The following is a 21,450-nucleotide window of genomic DNA, read 5'->3' as shown; positions in this document are numbered from 1 at the left end:
AGAAAACTGAATTACCACTATAGGTCTAGCATATTGCATTGTATATGCTAATATATTCATAATACATCAATAATAACTGTTATTGTGAATGTTATTATTGATTGAGCAATCAAACGTCAGACTCATAAACATTTTGTTATACTCACTTCTTCTTACTTCTATAATTTTATCTCACATTCTTTGTTGAACTGTTTGCTTTTTAATATACTATCAATTTCTCAGTCTGTCGTCTGTGTAGAATATGAAACCAGATTTTTCGTTGTCTCACTTTGTTTTTATACATCTAGAAATGTTCATCTAGAAGGCATTGTTTCTGGTTTGGACTTTGACCAAAAGATTTTGATTTGGGTGGCCAGTCGTTTATCAAGGTTTGACGAAATGCGAATAGTGCTAGTTTTCTTTGCATTTTCCCTTCATTTCTTGAACAAATTCTAATTAGCTCAACTATAACAATTATTTTATTCTTTATTCAAGAAAGTTAGTGTTAAAAATTACTCGGGACATTGATTATTGGCAATTTTATTGGGAAAGACATAGTATATCTAATTTTGTTGAAATGGCGGTCTCGGCAGCGGCTGCTCTTCTGGATGAATTGATGGGAAGAAATAGAAATGTAGCTCCTACAGAAAAAGCCAAACCAATTAATTGGGAAGATCCTGAAGTAAGTAGAATTTCTGATTATTAATAATTCAATTTATGTAAAGAATGTCGGTTACTTTCACATGATTTTTAAATTGAAAATAACTGTCTTGCATTAACAATATTTCTAATTATATTATTTCTATCAATAAATGTACGTAAAGGTGGTACGGTAGCTGAATAAATAATTTTGTTTACTGCTATTAAGGATTTTATTCCAGATTGATTCAAATTTCAGTTTATCAAATCTTCACAGTAACTTGATATAATTTCTAGGTTCCCTTTAAAGTGTTTATTATTGATCAAACATGTTTCAATAGCAACGGCCTATTACCTAGTAACAATCAATAATCCAACTATTCTCAATTTTTTAAATATATGGACTTCAAATTCCAATGTGGAACTTGAGAATCTCAACCACGCACAGTAAGTTGTAAATTTTTTTGCGTATTTTCAAGTTTTCTTGCCATTTTATAAATATTGGTCAACCCTGGATCGTTCGCGTCATGAATGCAGTAGACACTAGATAATCAAACTTTATTGGCAAAAGTCCGTGGCGCTGTGGATAGGTAGGCTAATTAAGTTGTCTTTCAGAAAGTCACACGCTCTGTTATAACCCTTTTAACAGTTATGTTTACAAGTAAACAAGGCAAGAACAATAAAAACTGCCATAAGACAGGAAAGAACAAAAGTTGCAAGTCAAAACAAATGAAGCATGCAACGAGAAATACCAAGCAGCAAGACTAAGGCAAGAAGTATCTACTCACAGTCTGATGATCACTATCATAGAACTCCCTCAGAGAATAAAAGGTGTTCTCCTGAAGGAAAGCCCTCAGTCTATTCTTTAAAATCGTCTCAGGCAGACTCGTGGCTGAAACTAGCAGCTTGTCCAAAATTCTGTCTGGCTGGTAGATGAGGCTGTTCTGGGTCCTCCACAATCTACAATATGGTAGGTCTAGCCTCAGCCTACTTTTGGTGCCATGGTCATGCACATCACCCCTGGTATGCAAAGCATGGACACTGTGAAAGGCCTTTATAGCTAACCTGTAAATTAAAAGATTGAAACCAGTGAGAATCTTATCACTCACAAAGAGAGGCCTACAATGTGCCAAAAATTCTGCTCCACAAAGAATCCGAATGGTCTTTTTCTGCATCAGCAGTGCACATTTTACCTTAGAGTACCCATCCCACAAGGTGATACCATATGCCATCACACTTTGAAAGAAGAGAAAATAAAACATGCAAAACTTTTGAATCTAGAAATATAAAGAAAAATGTAATTTACAGAACATATATAGAATAGTGCTTTATTTCAGTTTTTTTTTATATCAGCACTACAGCCCAATATGAGCTTTGGCCGCCTCCACTACAGCTCTTCACGCTTCTCGGTCCTCTGTTAATTGTCTCCATCTTCTATATCCCATTTTTTGGAGATCGTCTCTCACTTCATTTTCCCACCTTATTCTCGGCCTTCCTATCTTTCTTCTTGAATGTATTCTCTCCTGGAATATTATTTTAGGAATTCTGTTTTCGTTCATTCTACAGATATGTCCAAACCATCTAAGCCGCTGTGCCTTTATAAATTTTACAATATTCCGGCCTTTTATCAATGCCTCGAGCTCTAAATTAGTTCTTTTCCTCCACTCCTCTCCTTCTTTAACTGGACCATAAATCTTTCTTAGGATTTTCCTTCCAAGAACGCCTAAATGGTATTTGTCTTCTTTTGTTAACGTCCAAGATTCACAGCCGTAAGTTACAACAGGTCGAATTAGGCTCTCATATATTTTAAGTTTCGTGTTTCTACATATGAGCCATTTCTTTAAAAGTTTCATGTTACTGAAGTATGCTCTATTTCCAGCCAATACTCTTTGTTTCATGCTGTAACCCATATTGTTCTCGTTATTCAGTTCAACCCCCAAGTAGCTGAAGTTCCTTACACCTTGAAAGATTTTATTTCCAATTCGGAGGTTTTGTGGAACTCTTCTTGCTTGACTCCTTGATATTTTCAGATACCTCGTTTTACTTTCATTCACTACCAAGCCAATCTTATTTGCCTCTCTTTCTAGAAACAAATACGTTTCCTGCAGGACATCTTTCCTTCTTGCAATTATTGCTACATCGTCCGCATATGCACATACCTGATACATTCTTATTTCAGTTTAGTTGACTTTATTTCATTACCTTACATACTCAATAGTGCGTTTTTTTTGAACTGTGGAATAAAATCAATTGTAAGTAGGCTAATCAAATTACAGCTTAATTGTTTCGAAATTCTTGTTTCAGTTCTGCAAGTTTTTCCTGGTGAAATTTTGTCCTCATGATCTCTTCGTGAACACAAGAGCCGATTTAGGAGCTTGCTCGAAGGTTCACGATGACGAAGCAAAGGCGTTGTTTGACAAGTCGACCAGCTACAAGAAGGCACATTACGAGGATGAATTCATTCACTTTGCGCAGGGTATGCTCAGCGAGGTGGAGAGGAAGATAGCAAAGGGAAAGCAACGATTAGCATTAATAGGCAAAAATGATCCAGTGAGTATCATTGTCTTGTTGATTAATTTGTGATTATCTGCTTTACTGTAGTAGCCAAATAATTCAACGTATTTAATCCTCGTATTTTTCCTCGCACACAGGCTTTGCCCATGTGAGGAACCTTATTCAAGTTTTGTATAATTATGTATATTGTGTATTGTTTGTACTTTCTAAGAAGAAGAATAAAGATAATTTCAATTTCAATCAACTAGCTACATGTTTCTATTGAAACAGCGATAGACTAACTTACGTCAGTATCCACACTATTATGCATTTTCTTACCAGAGAACTATCGTTTTTGTCAACTTACCCTTCAGTAACATTGTTTTTTGTTATTGCGGATGATGCAGATATTATATTTTTGCTTGTGCGTGGGCAATGGAAAGTGCGTTGGTGAATTAATGACATGCTCAAACGTCCATGCAATCGACGGGACTCGAACCCACGAACCAGGTGGTGCTATCAGAACGAAGCTTGTAAAGCTCCTTACCACTAGACCAACCCGACCGGCATACATACTATTCCATTTTTAAAGTTTGGTTGAGTCACTGAAACAGATTTAGGCCTAATTCAATTGGAAGTGAAATTTAATGCCTGCCATTCATAAGATTTCAAAACTCCAATCAAGTTTAGATTTTTATAGATTAGAACTGTAGGCTTCACTGGAAGACTTCAGCAATAAAAATTAATACCGTATTTTAGGATGAGAAATAAGAGAAAATTAATGGTTAGTCCTAGTGACTAGTTTTAATAGAAATAATAAAAAAATAAAAATTAAAAAAAGTTTAGATTTCAATAATCAATTTGATCTAACCTATTGATTATTTCGATTTGATAAATTTTTCTTGAGATTAATTCGAATTCAAAAACTAGTTGTTTCTTGTGATTTGTAATAATTTTATACAATTCTAAAAATTGAAGAGCCAGGCTTATCGTATTTTGGCTCGGTTGAATTTTCATCTTGATGAATTGGCACGAGAACCAATCAGAGAAGGCTTCTTTGAAAAGATTCTCTGATTGCTTTTCGTGGCAGTTGAAATCTAACAGGCTTTTGTGCAACTGAGACTCAATTATTTATTTTTACGTGAATTTATTCTAATATAGGCCTACATCAGTAGGTCCCAAATTTTGCATGTATTACATTGAACACGTTTCATAGATCCTTTTCAATTTACAGCAAAGCTCATTAACTCCAGCACAAACTCAAAGGAACGTCGAACAAATAGCGTTGCTCTCAGATAAAATCAATAATTTAGTGAGCGAGGCAGAACAAATGGGAATCCAGGGCAATGTGGAGCAGGCTCAAGGACTGATGAAGCTCTGTGATCAGTTGAAAGAGGAGAGAGAAACACTTCGCAAACAGAATGATAACAGTCATTGGTCTCAGGTTAGTATTCAATTCAAAACTTGACTTTCCTGCTTTTCATTCATTGGTCTCAGGTTGGTATTGAATTCAAAACTTGACTTTCTTGCTTTCCATTCATGCCAGTTCATTGTCTAGATTTGCCTTCTTGTGCTGTATTCTATTGTAAAGTTTTAGTTTAATGCCGCATCCACACTATCACCCAATTCTTACAAACGAGCGCGAGAGTGTGGATGGCTGATTTGTCAGCGCTCGCCTTTACTGGCCTTCGCTTGCTATCATTTTCGCTTGAATTTTATTTTTCATATAAAGTGATAAATATTTTTGTAAATTCTCAACATAAGTCGATTGTAAATATTGTGATAGATATTTTTGTAAATTCTCAACATAAGTCGATTGTAAATATTTATGTGTTGAACCTTTTATATTTATGTTTATTGAATCATACTTTGAAACATATTTAAGAGTTTTTTATATGGTACCTTGTCAAGCAGCCTCTTTAAGGCTGCTATATAGGAGCATAATAAACTTTTTTCTATTCCATTTGTATTGAAATTATTGTACCCAAATCATAAACTCTTAAGCCGTGTCCATACTGAACAAATGTTCGACATACATTTTCGGCAAACATGTTTGTTGAGGAGCTCAGGGACAAAAATTTTAAAAAGTTTGGACAATCATTGCTTGTCAAACAAAAAAATACTGTTTTTTCAAACATTTTCAGTGCTGACAGCTGTAAAACATAAAAACTGTTCTCCCCACTTACAAATATTTTGTTTGGTGACGCGTCCACACTGGCCACGGGCAAACATTGTTTGTCAAACATAATAAAATTTGCCCAAACTGTTTCAACAAACATGTTTGTCGAACATTTGTTCAGTGTGGACACGACTTTATTCAATACTTACTACCAATGGTGAACGTGATTATTATCATAACATTCCTATATCTACAACCTATTTCATGTCATCCATTCATAATTTTTCTATTCTGAGACTTTTTTTGGTGGGATTTTTTAGTGTCATCTTCGGTGTAAAAATTTGAAATACCTACAACTTTCAATTTAAAAAATCTACAATTTTCAAGTTTTATAAATTCTCACATTGAAGATGACACCAAAGTGTTACATGAATGTAATTTTTCAATAAATTCGTCATATTATTGGACAATTTTCTAGTGTTTTCATTTTTTCCATTGATTAAAAGTGATATATTCATGTTTTTTGCTCAACAGACTGCAGAACTTGCTGCAGCCCAAGAGAAACAAATGGAGGTTTGCGAGGTGTGTGGTGCTTTCCTCATCGTGGGAGATGCCCAATCTCGTATTGACGACCACCTCATGGGCAAGCAACATGTAGGTTATGCCAAACTACGTGCTGCTCTCGACGAAATTGTTGTAAGTTTAATTATTCACTCTACACTAGTATCATTTGTTAGAATAGGGCAATTGACTGCGACCAACAATTTTAAACGTGTTTTGTGATTTCTAGATGTGGTGGTGTCGTAATTGAATTACTTATTACAACTATTAACTTGATCAAGCTAATAATTATCAGCACTAGTTACTTTGACCATACAGAAAGCGTAGTAACTAATGAAAAGAATAGGTCATTGTTGTCAATACCGCTATATTTGTTCAGAAAAATACATTACAGTGCAATGGTATTGACAACATCAATGTATTATTCTTTCAATTATGGAGGAATACCACAACATTTGTTGCCATAGAATCAAATCATAGACACTATCATTATACAGGGTGTTTACCAATATTCTAGGGCATTGTTCCTGGGTAAGAAACATATCTAAATATCATATTTAAATTGTCCGGAAGTCTTCAGTTACTCACACAGCGGCCATTTTGCTTTTTTCACTTTGTCTAGTTTTTATAAATTATTGTGCAAAGTTTTCATTTCGTATGTTTAACCTTTATCTAGGATAAAAATAATAATTAGTGAAAAAAGGAAAATGGCCGCTGTGTGAGTAACTGAAGACTTCCGGACAATTAAAATATGATATTTAGTTATGTTTCTTACCCAGGAACAATGCCCTAGAATATTGGTGTCTATGGTGATAGTGTCTATGATTTGATTTTATGGCAACAATTATTGTGTTATTTCACTATAATTGAAAGAATAATACATTGCTTCTCTCTGATGTATCAGTCATTGAATATTTCTTAATTCTTGAAACTGCATCGATATCTGATTCTTCCAGTCAAATCTCCTGTTACTTTATGAAAAAGCACTATATTTTTTCTTTCACTGCACTTGCTAATTTGTGTGAAAATGGGATTGCATTGAAATTGTATCTGTAAAAATGTTGAAAAAGTTTATACTTGCTTCCATCATACAAATTATTAATTGATGTGCTGTTTGTTGTAGCATAGAGAAACAATAGCGTAAGTAGATATCCCATGGTATAGGGCGTTTATGTCGCAACTTTTACTGTCATCCCAAGCCGATTACTGTCGATTATTGTCGATTTTTACTGTTTTGACCGGGTAAGAGTGTATGAACGGCACAATATGAGAGACTACCAGCGTTCTAAAGCTGCACGGGAAAGACCTAAGTGGACTATCGGCTTGAGATAACAGTAAAAGTTGCAACATAAACGCCTTATACCATGGGATATCTACTTATGCTATTGTTACTCTATGGTTGTAGTGAGAGTAAATTAGTATGGTTTTTTGTTGATGGAGAGAACCTTGCGGGAAGGTCCCACTATCCTCAATATATAATATGCTGTCAATGGGCTGTTTTTTGTAATGAATGTAGTCATTCAAGTATACTATATATCTTACTAGCATACTCCAAAATAATGTTTCAAGCTAGAGAAAGCTTTCGTCATATTTACAAAAGTGATAGAATTTATGATTACAGTGATTCTAAAAATTTGTTAATTTCAGGACTTGAGAAATGCTCAACGAGAAGAGAAAGAGAAACGGAGAGACGAGGAAAGAAAAGAGAGGTATCGCCAGTTGGAGGAAGAAGAAAAGAAGAGGGATGACCGTAGGAGAAAGCGAGACGATGACGATCACAGAGGGTATGTTTTAAAATGTTTCTCTAACTTATATCTATAATACAAATAATTTACTAGGCTAAGAATTACTGTGTTAATGAAATGTTCAAGCTTTATCAGTCGCTAGGTCATGTCAGAGGCCCTGAAATTGATCAGTTGCAACCTGACACCAGACCTGAGCTAGCCAGGTCACTCGATATTATTATTTATATCAGGCTTTCAGCTTTTTTTGAGAGTTTCAATTGCAATTCGAATGAATGTGTTAGTAACAATAGCATTGTTGAACTAATTTATCTTGGATTAAGACTTAAGTATTGAATCCACAACTGTTCTATTTCAAACAAACTACAGTATTTCATGCTAACGTTACGTTATCAAATCTTCTAGCCTATCTGAATGAATAATAATAGATTGCATCTTGCTATTTCTTAAATATCTTATGAAAATGGTATTGGTGAATAGTTATAACAATTAATATAATAATATCGGTTATAGTCAAGAGTTATAACAATTGTCGCATGAAATTGGAAGATATTAAACTTCTTATAATAGCACACAACAATCGACTGTTTTGTTCCTTCATTCTTAGGCTAGGCGCACACCAGTTAGTCAAGACAAGGCAAGACATGATCAGACACGTTTAGTCACAATACTTCACATAGTTGCTCATGAAGACATGTCTAATTGCAATGACTTATCAGTGTGTGTTGCGTGATAAGCAACAATGTGAAGTATTGTGACTAAGCGTGTCTGATCTTATCTTGTCTTGCCCCCCAACTGGTGTACACCCAGCCTTACCTTTTATGAGGGGCTCGGTTATGATTTTAGTTTTCAATTTTACTTCACAATTTACAGCTATTTCTCTTACCATACTTCAAAATAGAGATATTTTTCTCATCATACTTTGCAATAATATATATATAGAATATTGAAACAATAGAATAAAATATCAAATTCTTAGTTGATCACACACGTCTAGTTTCAACTCCAAGAGCAATTTTCAATTGTAAAATCAGTTAAGTTTAATTTCAGTTGGAACTAGTCGTGTTGTGATAAAATGAAAGGGAACTTGATACTATTGTGTTTCAATACTTTCAGTAGCCCTAAAAATAAAATAAATAGTATTTAAAATACAGCTATTCCTCTCATCATGACAGAGATTATTTCATACCATATCACATGTTATTCAAGCAGGGTGGCCACCTACCGGGAAAACCGGGAGAACCTTGAATTCATCATGATTTTACTAACCGGGGAAAATACCGTGTCCTCCAACAATTACTAATTAATTTTTCATAAATTTTAATTAATTTAGTAAAGAAGTGTACTGATAACAGTTCCTCTGGTGCAATCATAAGGTTTTTATGGTCTAAGGGTGTAACTGAAGACTGAATGACTTGACCCATTAAGCTGCGTACACATATACGCACCTCCAACCTGCACCGCGCACGCTCTGCCCTCGTACCGTCCTCGTTCCACCATCGCACCCCAATCGCTCCGCCCCCGTTCGACCTAGGAGCTTGCCAAGCGCGACTTCTGTTATAACACGCTCTTCTCGCGTACCACTCTTGCTCCCCGGTCGATCATCAATCGCTCTGCTGGAGTGACGTTCGGTTGCGGAGCAGAGCGAAAGTCTGTACGCACCTTTAGATTCACATTAATTTCTGCTTTCAATCGTTTTATTAGATTATTTTGAGTACAAAACAGTGAAAAAATTTGGCGCTCGCTTATCGATTATTCTAAATTATATTTTAATTTTTTTTTTAGTTATGATATGAATCAATTACATTTCAAAATTAAGTATTTTTATGGCTTCATTCCCTTCGGAATGAGACTTTCGTCAAGGTTTGAAGAGTCACCAACAGCCGGAATCGTAAATTAATTAGTAAAAGTATGACTCAGAATACATAATAAATGTTCAAATGTATTGACAACTTTGACACTGTAGTCTATTTTTGTAAGGAATTTTTCGCTTTTTCAATTACTCACTGAGTGTTGGAAATGGACCCTGTCCGAAAGCACTCTACACACATGAGTAGTTGAAAGAACGTACTAATTCCTCACATAAATAGACTGAAGTGTAAAAAATTATCAATATATCTGGAAATTTGAATACGATATTCGCAATTTGTCATGGAAGATCAAATTGAAGATTTCCATAATGAATTCTTTACGAATGTATCTTGTTATTATTATTCATTTATTTATTTATACGTGGATACAATAACAAATCATATAAATATGCTTGGGAAGGAACAACAGGCTTGGCCCAAAACTATTCCATTCCCAAATTTTGATTACATGTCCAAAAAATAGGTTATGTTTCTTCTGCAAGAAGTTCAAGCTCAACTTTCGTCCAAAAATAAATATGAGATGCAAATTTTAAATTTAGAAAAATTAAAACACCAAATTATAGTTAAATATTACACTTAATTATCACTGCACATTGTATTAATTTAGTTATTTTATGAATTTTGAAGCCAAAAATACACACATTCTCACTAAGAACAGCTGATCCTCAAATACCGCGGATACTACCTGGAAAATTTGAAATTTTACTTTTTGGAAAACCGGGAATTACTCATGATTTTTTTATTTTAAAATGGGTGGCCACTCTGTCAAGTTTCTTTTTCAATGTAACAATTTTAAACTTGATGACAGACATTATTTAATTGCAATGATTTTTGTTGTTTCAGAGGAAGGGATCGAGGAGACAGGGACCGGGACAGGGACAGGGATCGTAGGGACAGAAGAGACCGCAATGATAGAGACAAAGACAGAGATGACAGAGGCAGTAGTCGCAGTCGCTCTTATAGGGATGACCGAAGGTGAGATGTTACTCTGATTATAATCAATTGAAAATACTTCAATATTGTAAATTCTTTGTACAGTCACTATTCATTCATTAGTATAGGATGACCGAAGGTGAAATGCTATTCTTAGTGCTGGTTGCACTAAAGTCGGTTAAATTTAAATCGTGATTAATTTCATGAGAACCAATCAGATTGATTGATTTATTTATTTATCACATGCCAGGTCTTGAAAAACCTATTGCATTAATTATAACATTATTTAAATAAATAAATAAACATTACAACATTGCGAAATTACAAAATGATAATAAATTAATACGTAAATAAAAAGTATTCCAAATGTACAAAAGAAGAAATAATAAGTAAAATAATTGAAAAATATAAAAGTAAGACAAAAAAAGCATAAACTTCGGAACATTCTTTTCGAAAAAGCCTTCTCTGAAGCCTTATATAATCAATTGAAAATACTGAAATATTGTCAATTCTTTGTAAATCCTCCTTAGTATATCCTTTATTAATATCCCATTACCTTTAATAAAATATCAATTTAATATATTTTTTTATACAGAAACACATAGGCTCATATGTTTTGACAGATATATTTCTGTTTCTTTTATTCAATTTAGGATTGAATTATGATCTGTATTGAACGTTCTGAATTTCGTTATTTATTTGTACATTGATAGATACAAAATCATTCTTAACTGTGAATGATTGGGAAAGGAACAACAGGCTCAAAGCCCAATACTGTTCCTTTCCCAAATTTGGATAGAAATTGTCCAAAAAACTGTTATGTTTATCACTTCATAAGTTGTGTCCAATTTTGAGTTCAATATATATAAATATAAAGTAGGAATTTGGAATTTAGATAAGTTGAAAACCACATTAAAAAAATTTTTTCACTAAACCATCACTGATAACTTGAAAATACTGTATTAATTATTGATGTCATAAGAAAATGTCATCAGACTTACTTATAATAAAGGTATAAAAAAGTAAAGTAAATTCGTATGGCTTTTGTTGGTGGGGAGTCCCTTGCGGGAAGGTCCCACCTCCTGAATATATAATTTAAGCCGTCAATGGGCCTTACGACTGTCATACTTCAGCCGGGACCGACAGTTTAACGTGCCCATCCGATAACACGGGAGTGATCTGGTTAAAAAACTTTTGGTATTGAGAGGGTTTGAACCCGGGATCTCTATGCTGCTACGCAGGCACTCTATCCACTAGACCACGGATCACTCCGTGTAACCATAATAAAGGTATAATTAGCAGAGAATAATTGAATTGAGCAGCGCATAAGTCTGTACGCACCTTAATATATTCATGTAACTGACTCCTAATTTAGTCAATCTAGTCAAGCTGATTCACAATAATTAAGCTAGGTTTATTCGGATCCACAGAATGATGATGAAATTAGGTTTATTATAATTTAATGTGAATTCAAATTGTTTTACAGACATAGGAGTAGATCACGCGACAGGAGAGATCGCCGTCACGACGATGATTGGAGGCGGAACGACAAAAGTAGGTTTTATTTCAATTATTTTAGTTTGCTAATTCAATTATTAATTCAAATTCATTTATTTGTTGACATAAAGGTAATTGCAAATTAATGAAATGAATATTATTAGTCACAATATGGTAGGCCTACTACCGTCAAAGAATAACTTGTGCGCCGGTAAAATTGAAAATAGAATCACAATGTGAAGAGTTTCAATGGAGCTTGAATGAAGGTATAGTTCTTGGTCGGTTTCAAACCATCGGAAAGATTTTTTGAAACGTATTGTTGTAAGGCTCATCTCACACTTACGCGACTCAAGTCGACAAGAGACTAGAGTCGCAGTCTCTAAAGAGTCTCTAAAGAGACTGCGACTCTAGTCTCTTCTCGACGCAGCATGTGTTTTCAAATGGTGACACTCAGACCAGTCGATTATAATCCCCGCGACTTCGCGACTGTGAGACTGAGTCGAGCCTCGACTTGAGTTGTGTAGTACCGTGCATTTTTAATGAAAGTGAGGTTATGTTTGATGAAAGTGATGGTTTATCATTTTAGATAAGACAATAATAAGAATTAGATAAGACAATTTATGTTCATGATAATTATTATAAAATGTGTTACATGCTAAGTATTGACGAATTAGATCTTATATTTTTAATAAAGTTATGTTAGAAAATGGAGTAGCATGGAACTGAAGTAGTGACATAAGCAAGAAAGTCGTAAGGTCGAGAGACTGGAGTCGTACGATTTGAGACGAGATAGTGTCAATCAATCAATCAATTTATTCAGCCTGGCGATACAGTAGTACATAAGGCTACGTCACAAAATATTTCATAAAATTACAATACATAATGAAATCATAATTAGCTCAAAATACATAATAAAATCAATAATAAAAAAAAGTCAGTTGAGCCTTAGCGAATATATAAGTTGTCTAACTAAGGTCTAATATTTTTGGAATGTTGTTAGTGATAATGGACGTATTAATTATTGATAATTGAATATTTTGTCTAGCTCTCCTAAAAATGTTTTATTAGGTAAATTAGGAAATTAAACCTTAAAAAAATTCAAATTCAAAATAATGCTGTGTTCTAAATGTAATATTTTTCACTGTATAGTAATTATTTCATTTATACAGTAATAATATTCCAGCATTTGGTTAACTGCAATTATTTCTAATAAATTCTTCGATCCATTCTTTTCTACTATTAATTTAAATTTTGAATTGGAAACACTTTTGAAGTGGAAACACTTACTTTTTAGCAGTGACTACATTTCTACCTGTTGTTGATCATCTTCAACTGAGGAAACTGACTCTTCCTTCAAAAATTATTCAAAGGTTATTCTTGAATAAAATTCAAAAATTATACAAAAATTATACAAAGGTTATTCTTGAATAAATGAGGTATACTCTGAATTACCTTGAAGCAGTTTCAATTTCGTAAGTCTGAAAATAACTAATAACAGGCCGAAACGTCGTCATTGCTAAAAAGTAAGTTTCTCCACTTCAAAAGTGCTCTTAATCCTAAGTTTAAAAATAATGAATTTTATCACGATAGGGAAAATATTTTAAGAATCATTGTCATAATATCAACAGTTAACCAGTCTCGCTAGAACAAGTTTTATTATTGGCATTGAATCAATGAATTTTTTTGAATAAAATGAAACAAGGAATTTGTTGTGATTTTGTAGGATCGAATGGCAGAGACGGGAGAAGCAGCAGCCACCGCAGAGACTAGTGATGTTCTGGTCAGTTCTATCGAACTGCCTCCAGGTAAGTGACAAATCTAATCCTAAGATTAGGGAACACACTGCAATGCCTCTCTATGTGCTCATTCATCCCAATGAGCATAGTTTTTCAATTAAGTCATTAATATAGAATTTCAGATTGTTCAGTCTGAACGAGTTTTCCCTCGAATAGTAAAAACTTGAAGAGGTATTTTAGTGAATGAAATTGTTTGAGCAGTCAATTTTGAAATATTTCAGTGTTATGGAAGGCATTCATATTCTCTCTCATATTCGAATATCATGCTTTAATCACAGAATACAGCATTATAGAAGTTTTCTGTGCTTCTAAGTTTAAGTGTTTGGTTAGTTGGTGATTAGTTTATCAATATTGTTGGTGGTTAGCTCTATTTAAAGTGAAATTTATCTTTCCAATTAACTTAGTGATTAATAATAATATTTTATTATATATTTTTTTAATATATTATTAATAATATTTTAATTTATGTGATCGTATTTGTGTAAAAATGATTTTTTTTTGGCTAATATAGTTCCTTGAAATGATAGATTCAGTTTTATTGGATGGGGAACCATTTGTACTACTTCCAAATATTATAGAGTGGTTTTATTTTTAATAAAGGATAGCCTGAATGGTATCAGGATTTAAAAATTATTCTAGACTAAATGTAAGATCAGCTCATAACACTATCATCCACAGTAACTTGTTTTTTTTTTAAATTACATTCTTCAACAAAGGCTTAAATTATCGTAGATGTTATAGGAACCTTATGATATCACCACAGTCTCCATAAGTATATTCGAATTTATTACTTTGTTTACAGTTCCCATAAGTACAGTTTAATTTATTACTTTGTTTAAATATACTTTTTGAAATTAAAGTAGCATTAGAATATAATATTTTACGTGCTAATAGAAAAATCCCATTAACACTCGAATAAAGTTTAATTTGAAACAAAAATTCTATGCAAATAATTTTGCAGTGTGTTCCCAACAGATCAATAATATTTTTCATCTTTTCAGGAGGATCGTATCCAGGTAACAATTTTTGTAAACCGGGGTTTTCTTATTGGTTATATCAGTCAACTTACATGCTCTGTACCTATTTTTTTAAGAAACTGTTTCTAACTATAGCTTTTTTATATAAAAAAAACTAAGCAAAATGAATTTAAAACAGATGAAATTATTTTTTCAACTGAAAATAGTAGAGATTATTTATAATAAGGCTGTTGGATTGCCACATACGTGATGCAATGTTTTCTAAATAACATTACAATTATAAATTTTTGGCATCTTTTTTTACAAAGTCCAATCAATTTTTGAATAATTATTATGGATTAATCATTTGATATCGATTACTCATTTAACAAAAAACAATTTTCAGTTTTGATTTAAATCAATCAGTACATGACGTTTTTTGAATATATTCCCCTGAAATGTATAGAGTTTTAATACTACAAACATATTATAAACTAGCTATATACTACAACGTTAATAAAAGTTGGAAATAATAATAAATATAACGTTGGAGATGATAAAAAATTATTATCAACTTCATAGCTCCTAACAAATTATATCTTTTAAATGCTAATTGTTTATCAGTGCTCTATATTTGTGGTGTAACTTGAATCTTGGATGTCATTCCATGCTTCAATGAAATCTGTCTCCACAATAGCGTTTTGTATTGATTTTATTTGTCAACTTGATACAAATTACGATTCCACCTTCTCTTCGGACTAATTAATATAATTTTCAGATGAAATTTCAGAATTAGAAACTTTTAAAATGAAATACATTTTAGTATTTATTGGACTAGAAGATACTATCTACCATTGATCGTAATATTTTTAAATTATTCCATAAATCCCACCAGTCTCTTCCAAAAAAAAAACGGAACAATCAAAATTTCTATCATACATGATCATATTCTATATTCCTATCTTACCTTGTACAATATACAATAAGCTTTCTTTACTTTCAATAGAGTGATTGATGACCTACAAAATTATAGCCTATATTTTCTAATCCTATAATTTTCTATGTGTCCAACATAGTTAATGAAGCTGAATATTTTCAGTTTGACATTGTATGAAAATGCATTATTAAAACGAAATGATTTAGTCTATAGATTCCAGTTTTAAGATGCTAATATTATTCTGTGCCATGCTTATTATAACTGATTTCAAACGATAACTGTTCAATTACGTACCTTCTATTTATTGTTAACAGTTTATCTGTAGGACATCATCTGTTGCAAGCTATTTTTAAACACTTAACAAATCAGTTTTTAATTTTAAGAGAGAGGAACTTACATTATTTCTATCTAAATTAGGAAAGGAGCAGTTTTGGGCTTTAAGCCTGTTGTTCCTTTTCCAATAACTTATAATTGAGAATGATAGTGTATGTATCAATGTATAAATAAATAAATTATGCTCATTCTTATGAAGAATTTCTTATTCTTATTCGAGCATCAAGGCACCCAGTCCTGTATTTTTTTCTAGATCCTTTGAAAAATTTATTAACAACTTAACTATTCATGCCCGGAATTCCATAGATATTTAGTAATGACAATTCCTACTTCTAAACATGATAAGTGAAACATCTTCAATGGCGAATATCTTTCTCCTCATGCAGTGTGTTTGGAATCATGACTAGCGGATTTAACTCATGCTTGCATTTGTTCCCTGCTGATTTTTGGTTAGATATGGCAGATAAATTTGGATTTGGAAAAAAGACGTTATGAGAGACGCCCTCAGAAATCAGCCCGGACTTTTCAACCAGAAATCCCGGTTCTGTGACTTATCTCCATTCTGTTTTATTGTACTATGTTCAGGTATTTATGGAAATTATAAACATGTCTCGATGAAGTCAAGTCCAGTCAACCCCTCCTGCCTTCACCATCCAAGTAAACTATTTGATTATTTTCTATATAGCGTTTAATCTGTTTAAGATTGCACGTTTCTATGTCCATTGAGTGTGCTGTGTTTTATTTCTAGTTGACAATCTAATTCCTATTCTAAAACAAATATTTAGCTGAAAATAAACTAGAATTGAATAACTCTAAATTAAACTAGAGAACCTAAGTTTCTTGTCTGGAAAATATTGTATCATGAAACGATCATTCAAGTTTGAATAGACCCAATAGAAAATAGGTTTATCTTAAAAACGTGTACATTATTTTGGAATGTTTTCAAATCGAAAATATTAAATGCTTATTTTATATCATGAGTTGAATGAATAAACAGTAACTATAATTATTTTCTTTGAGATATTTATTTGTGATATCTGGAGTGTTCTGAATTCCTAAGCAATGTAGGGTTTCCGACGGGGGTATCTAGGTTTTCTCATCTTTTTCTTTATAAAATGTATGAAATCGACTGAAAACAATTTTTTCGCTTGCTTCGAAACGTGTACTAGTGTTCATGATAGGCTTATGCGGCATATAACATTTTATTGAATAAATTTCAAATTGAATAGGAAATAGATTGTCATTCTGGACTTGATTGATCACAAAAGGTTCTGCTACTTTTTTATTTGTTTTTAAAGTTGATTTGAGTTCCAAAATTCTAAAGTTGCTCAACAACTGCTATTATATTTAAAAGATAAAGATGATGTTTCCTATTCCTTTCTATCAGATAATTTTAAACGATAGTGCTCAGGAAGATTCCTCTTTTTACCGTACTAAATTTAAACTCAATCTTTACTTTTTGTGAACATGTGAACAACTCAAATCCCAGAAATAGTTTAATATTGTGTAACCGCTTCAATTTCAGCAGATATTTGAGTGAAGCATAAGCTTTTGGTTTCATGTTGTTGATGAATAATCGAAAGTATGATGCTTATTACAGTTTTCCAAAATTTGTTTCATGTTGTTACTTATATTTCCCCATATTTTTGATCTTAAACCATCAATATTGTTGGTTTCAGGCGAATTCTTGGCATTAGGAGGCTGAACCAGCATGACCATCCACATTAAAACTGGCAGAAATCTAGGAGTAGTCAACAGCTATGGGGTTTGAAGGATTCGCTTGTCAAACAGAGGTGGGTGACAGGTTAGCATTCTCTCACTACAAATTGCAATAACCAATCCGCCTAGATCTACTGAGACTCAAGAGGCTTCGACTCACTCCAACTACACTACAGTACCTGCTCTGCATTCATCTTCTGATCCGAGGTGATTTATTTGAAATTAAATTAGAACAGGCAGTTTTTCTCTTTTTCTTTAATTATTATTTTTTCATTAAAATACGTTCAAACATTTGTATTATCTTTTTCCTTGTATTTAATTCGTTGGTTTAAACTTAATTCTTTATCGGTAATTTGTTTATTGATTTGTATAAGACTAATTTATTCTCATTTGATTACTATATTTGTATTGGTTTTCGAAAAGTGGCTTACCAGTACTGTACTCAATTTTTAGGTTGTATGTATTCTCACTGATAGATATATCTCTTGAAATAAATAATATAAATGAATACGGTGACCCAACAATTATCTTTGCTGTGTTTTGGCGGTACTTCAGTACCTAGACATTATTTTCCAGATATCGCAATAATTATTTTGTTAGGTGTGAGGTGAATATGAATACGATGTGATTATATTATTTTTCCAATTTCTTGAATATTGTGTGGAGTCCTTAGAAATAAGCAGTGTTTTCTCTTACTTTTATAGTTCATAAATAATTATTATGATCATGCTTTATCCGTTTGGTGTGGCATGTTGAACATAACTTGATAAAAAATACAAATTATTCCAATTAGTCTCTTTGCTGTTACGTCATCACAAATCCTATAAATAGTGTGAGATTTTGCCTTGACTTAAATGTTATAGTTCTGATCTAATACTATCCTCATTTTTTAGAGTAGTTTATGGAGTAAGTCTGTCTACCCTGTCATTGTGGTGTTAGTTTCTTTGTTTGGGAGTATAGTCTAACTTATAGGAATTAACCAAACTGCCTGTTCTAAATAAATATGGCTTAGAATATTCAGTTCTCTCATGAAATTTGTGGAACAGCAGAAAAAAAGGTATCCAATTCAGTTTTTATTCATGGTTTAGGATAGTTTCAAAAGCCAGCTCTGAATGCGAACGGCTACAATTTTAAGAGGTATTTCTGTTGAATAAATAAAAAGTTCGTTACAAATTAATCAAGTGTCGATTTAGCAAGCTCTGCTGTTTTAAAAGGCCGTCGACATTTGGAAGGTATTTCATTTATTTTTTAATTATTGTATGCCATGTCAGATAAGCCATCTGGATAAGCTGGATAAGCCATCTCAATGTGAAAGGTATTCTAGTTATAACTCCTGACGTATGAACATATTTGTTGAAGTTACACTAAGATTTGATATTATTCATGCTCATCAATGTATCGTTATAAGGCAGTGAAACCACTCTCCAGAACTCGAATAAATTGTGATTGTTTGTATCAATATTTAGGATGTATTTATTTAGCCTTTCTCTTATTACATCAATTGTTGTTATTGAAAAGATCAGAGCAAAATCGAACAAAGTTTTACTTGGAGATTAGCAAGTTTCAGTGCTAAGTACGATGCTTTCCAAAAGCTAAAATAGAAGTTTGGGTAAACGTCTGAAAGTTTATTAAAGTCTGAGTAAACTCTATATTGTCTAGTTTCACCAATCTTAGTCAAATATATCGTAGCTATTATCAATATTTGACCTAATCTGAAAAGTCTTGAGTTTCTATTAAACGTGATTTTGTTAAAAATGTTGACAAAATATGCAAAAACCAAGCTGTGCTTGAATAGTACAGGATAGTTTTAGCTACCATGATAGCTGACTTCTTGGGCTTTATGACAAATTTCCAATCTACAAAATTATCACAGACAAAATTGTTAGCAAGGTTTGTCATGGAACGTATATAAAATGTATTTTGTCTAACATACATCATAGATGTTCTGCAGATAGTAAAATAAATACCATACCAGAGAAAATATGAAACAATGTTACAAAAATTAACCTGCAATTCGAATTATCTTTATTTTTTGCTAGCTTATGAGAACTTTAAATAAAATATAAAAACGTTCTAAAGCATATTATGCTTATGAAATGGAATTATCAATGTTTCCAGCAAATAAAAAGTATTATTTGACATGTACTTCAAATAATCTCTCGAATGAGGTTGGTGAAACTAGACATAAATCTCTGAAACATGAATTCGATTTTTGTGCTTTATGGAGAGACGTTTCTTTGCTCAATAGATTTCTTAATTCATTCAGAACAATTCTGTCCATCGCTCGATTCATTTAATTGACCCAATATTTTTTAATACTCAGGCACATTGGCTATAATTTCTATTCGCATTCAGAAAAGTAAATTTCAAGACATAAATATGACTTGGTAGATGAAACTTTCTAATTTTACGTTAACGTTTAAAATATTGTATATATTTTCTATTTTGATATTATGCTTGTAAAAATTTAACTCCTAGGTCTCAAATTATCACTATTTGTAGGTCAATAATTATGAAATTTGAGTCAATATTGTTGGTTAAGGTTTTGGAAAGCTCTTGATAATCTTTTCAAGTTCTTACATCGAATGGAATTAGCTACCGGATACAGTTTTCTCAGGTAATTTACCATTATTCCAGAGTATTTTAGTTAAGCATTGTGTTTTCCAGTTGACTTATTAATTTTACTGTAATTGTTTCTGTATTTAATTGATATTATATGATCGGTACATCATTTTTGAATTTGATTGTTTTTTTCGTAAGAAATACTGTTTCAGACCAACGAATTTAAGATTAGCATAATTTAAACATTCGTTATAAAATACATGGAAATCTATTCAATTCATTAGTATGTAGAAGAGACATCCCTCTTTTTAATCAATTTATTGTAGATCAAAGTTTGGCTTTGATATTGACGAACTTCTCGTGTTCTTAGACTTGAAATTTATTAACCTATACCTTTAAGATGCACTTTCGATTGTAAATCTTTCTCCATATCATTTAAAAACCCCATTTTTAAAGTAATGCAATATTGCCCACTTAGATATTATTTCTTCTTAGTCATGATCCGTTTCTTTTAACCTTCTTTTAATTGAGCTCAAGCATTCTATCATATGTAGGCCTACAGAAATTATTTTAAAATTGAAAAGAAAATATTTTTTCAAAAAAAAACCCCTATTTACCTAAAAATAAGGAAATTTTATTACTACTGAATGCTGTTTTATTAATATTGTCTCGCCAATTTTTATCCTCATTCAAATAGTACAACTAAAACTAATACTCCGGATATCCCCCAATCAAATCTTTCTTTTTTCCCTATTCAAGATTTTTTCAAATTCGTCAAGTTGTCTCATTATTGATAGGTTTCACCTTTCAACATCTGAAATGAACTGTATACAATTATAATAATCTGAGAAGTTCAAAAGCCGAATGTCTATGTTATTGAATATAATGTTCTCCTTGACCAAGAATTTAGATGAGAAAAATTGAAGGGATGTACTGGTGCATGATATTATCAACATGAACAAGCTCTGTTATTCTACCCTAGTCTATTAACTGATGACTCATAGATATTAAGTTTAGAAATATTATTTTAGACTCGAAGACTGCTAGGAAGCAATCACCAACTTCTCTCCTGTACATAAGGTTAGCATTCAGTTTCAATTTGAAGAAATAAAAACAGCCAAAGTGCTTTAAAAATACTATTACTGTATAAAACTAGTTTTACATTGATTGTAAAAAATGATTACTGATTTGAGGTGATGAATTGCTGTAAATAATCATTCACAACATTGTCATTGAATTTGGTGTCATTATTTGGATCTTTTTGTATTGAATATCTCGTGAAGCAATTGTTGAATAAATTACTTTAGATTATA

At 32.2% G+C, this 21,450-nt stretch overlaps 1 protein-coding gene across 1 annotated transcript; it reads left to right on the top strand.

Moving 5' to 3' along the window:
- Positions 1–345: 345 nt before the first annotated feature.
- On the top strand, positions 346–21,450 carry LOC111047650 (luc7-like protein 3). Its single transcript, XM_022333455.2, has 9 exons — positions 346–661; positions 2,923–3,168; positions 4,346–4,555; positions 5,765–5,926; positions 7,439–7,575; positions 10,248–10,379; positions 11,824–11,891; positions 13,558–13,639; positions 17,536–21,450. The coding sequence occupies exons 1-8, from the start codon at positions 557–559 to the stop codon at positions 13,602–13,604; spliced, it is 1,107 nt and encodes a 368-aa protein (XP_022189147.1). The 5' UTR covers positions 346–556; the 3' UTR covers positions 13,605–13,639; positions 17,536–21,450.

This window comes from Nilaparvata lugens, chromosome 8, assembly GCF_014356525.2.
Source record: "Nilaparvata lugens isolate BPH chromosome 8, ASM1435652v1, whole genome shotgun sequence".
Taxonomy (NCBI): domain Eukaryota; kingdom Metazoa; phylum Arthropoda; class Insecta; order Hemiptera; family Delphacidae; genus Nilaparvata; species Nilaparvata lugens.
Note: the sequence above shows the minus strand (reverse complement) of the source record. Positions and strands in the feature narration are given on the sequence as shown.

Bases quoted from the DNA above. Each gene is read 5' to 3' on its own strand.
- LOC111047650 (XM_022333455.2), top strand. From the start codon at position 557: ATGGCGGTCTCGGCAGCGGCTGCTCTTCTGGATGAATTGATGGGAAGA. The intron at 3,169-4,345 runs GTGAGTATCATT...TTCAATTTACAG, and splicing joins TAATAGGCAAAAATGATCCA to CAAAGCTCATTAACTCCAGC. The intron at 10,380-11,823 runs GTGAGATGTTAC...ATTGTTTTACAG, and splicing joins TCTTATAGGGATGACCGAAG to ACATAGGAGTAGATCACGCG.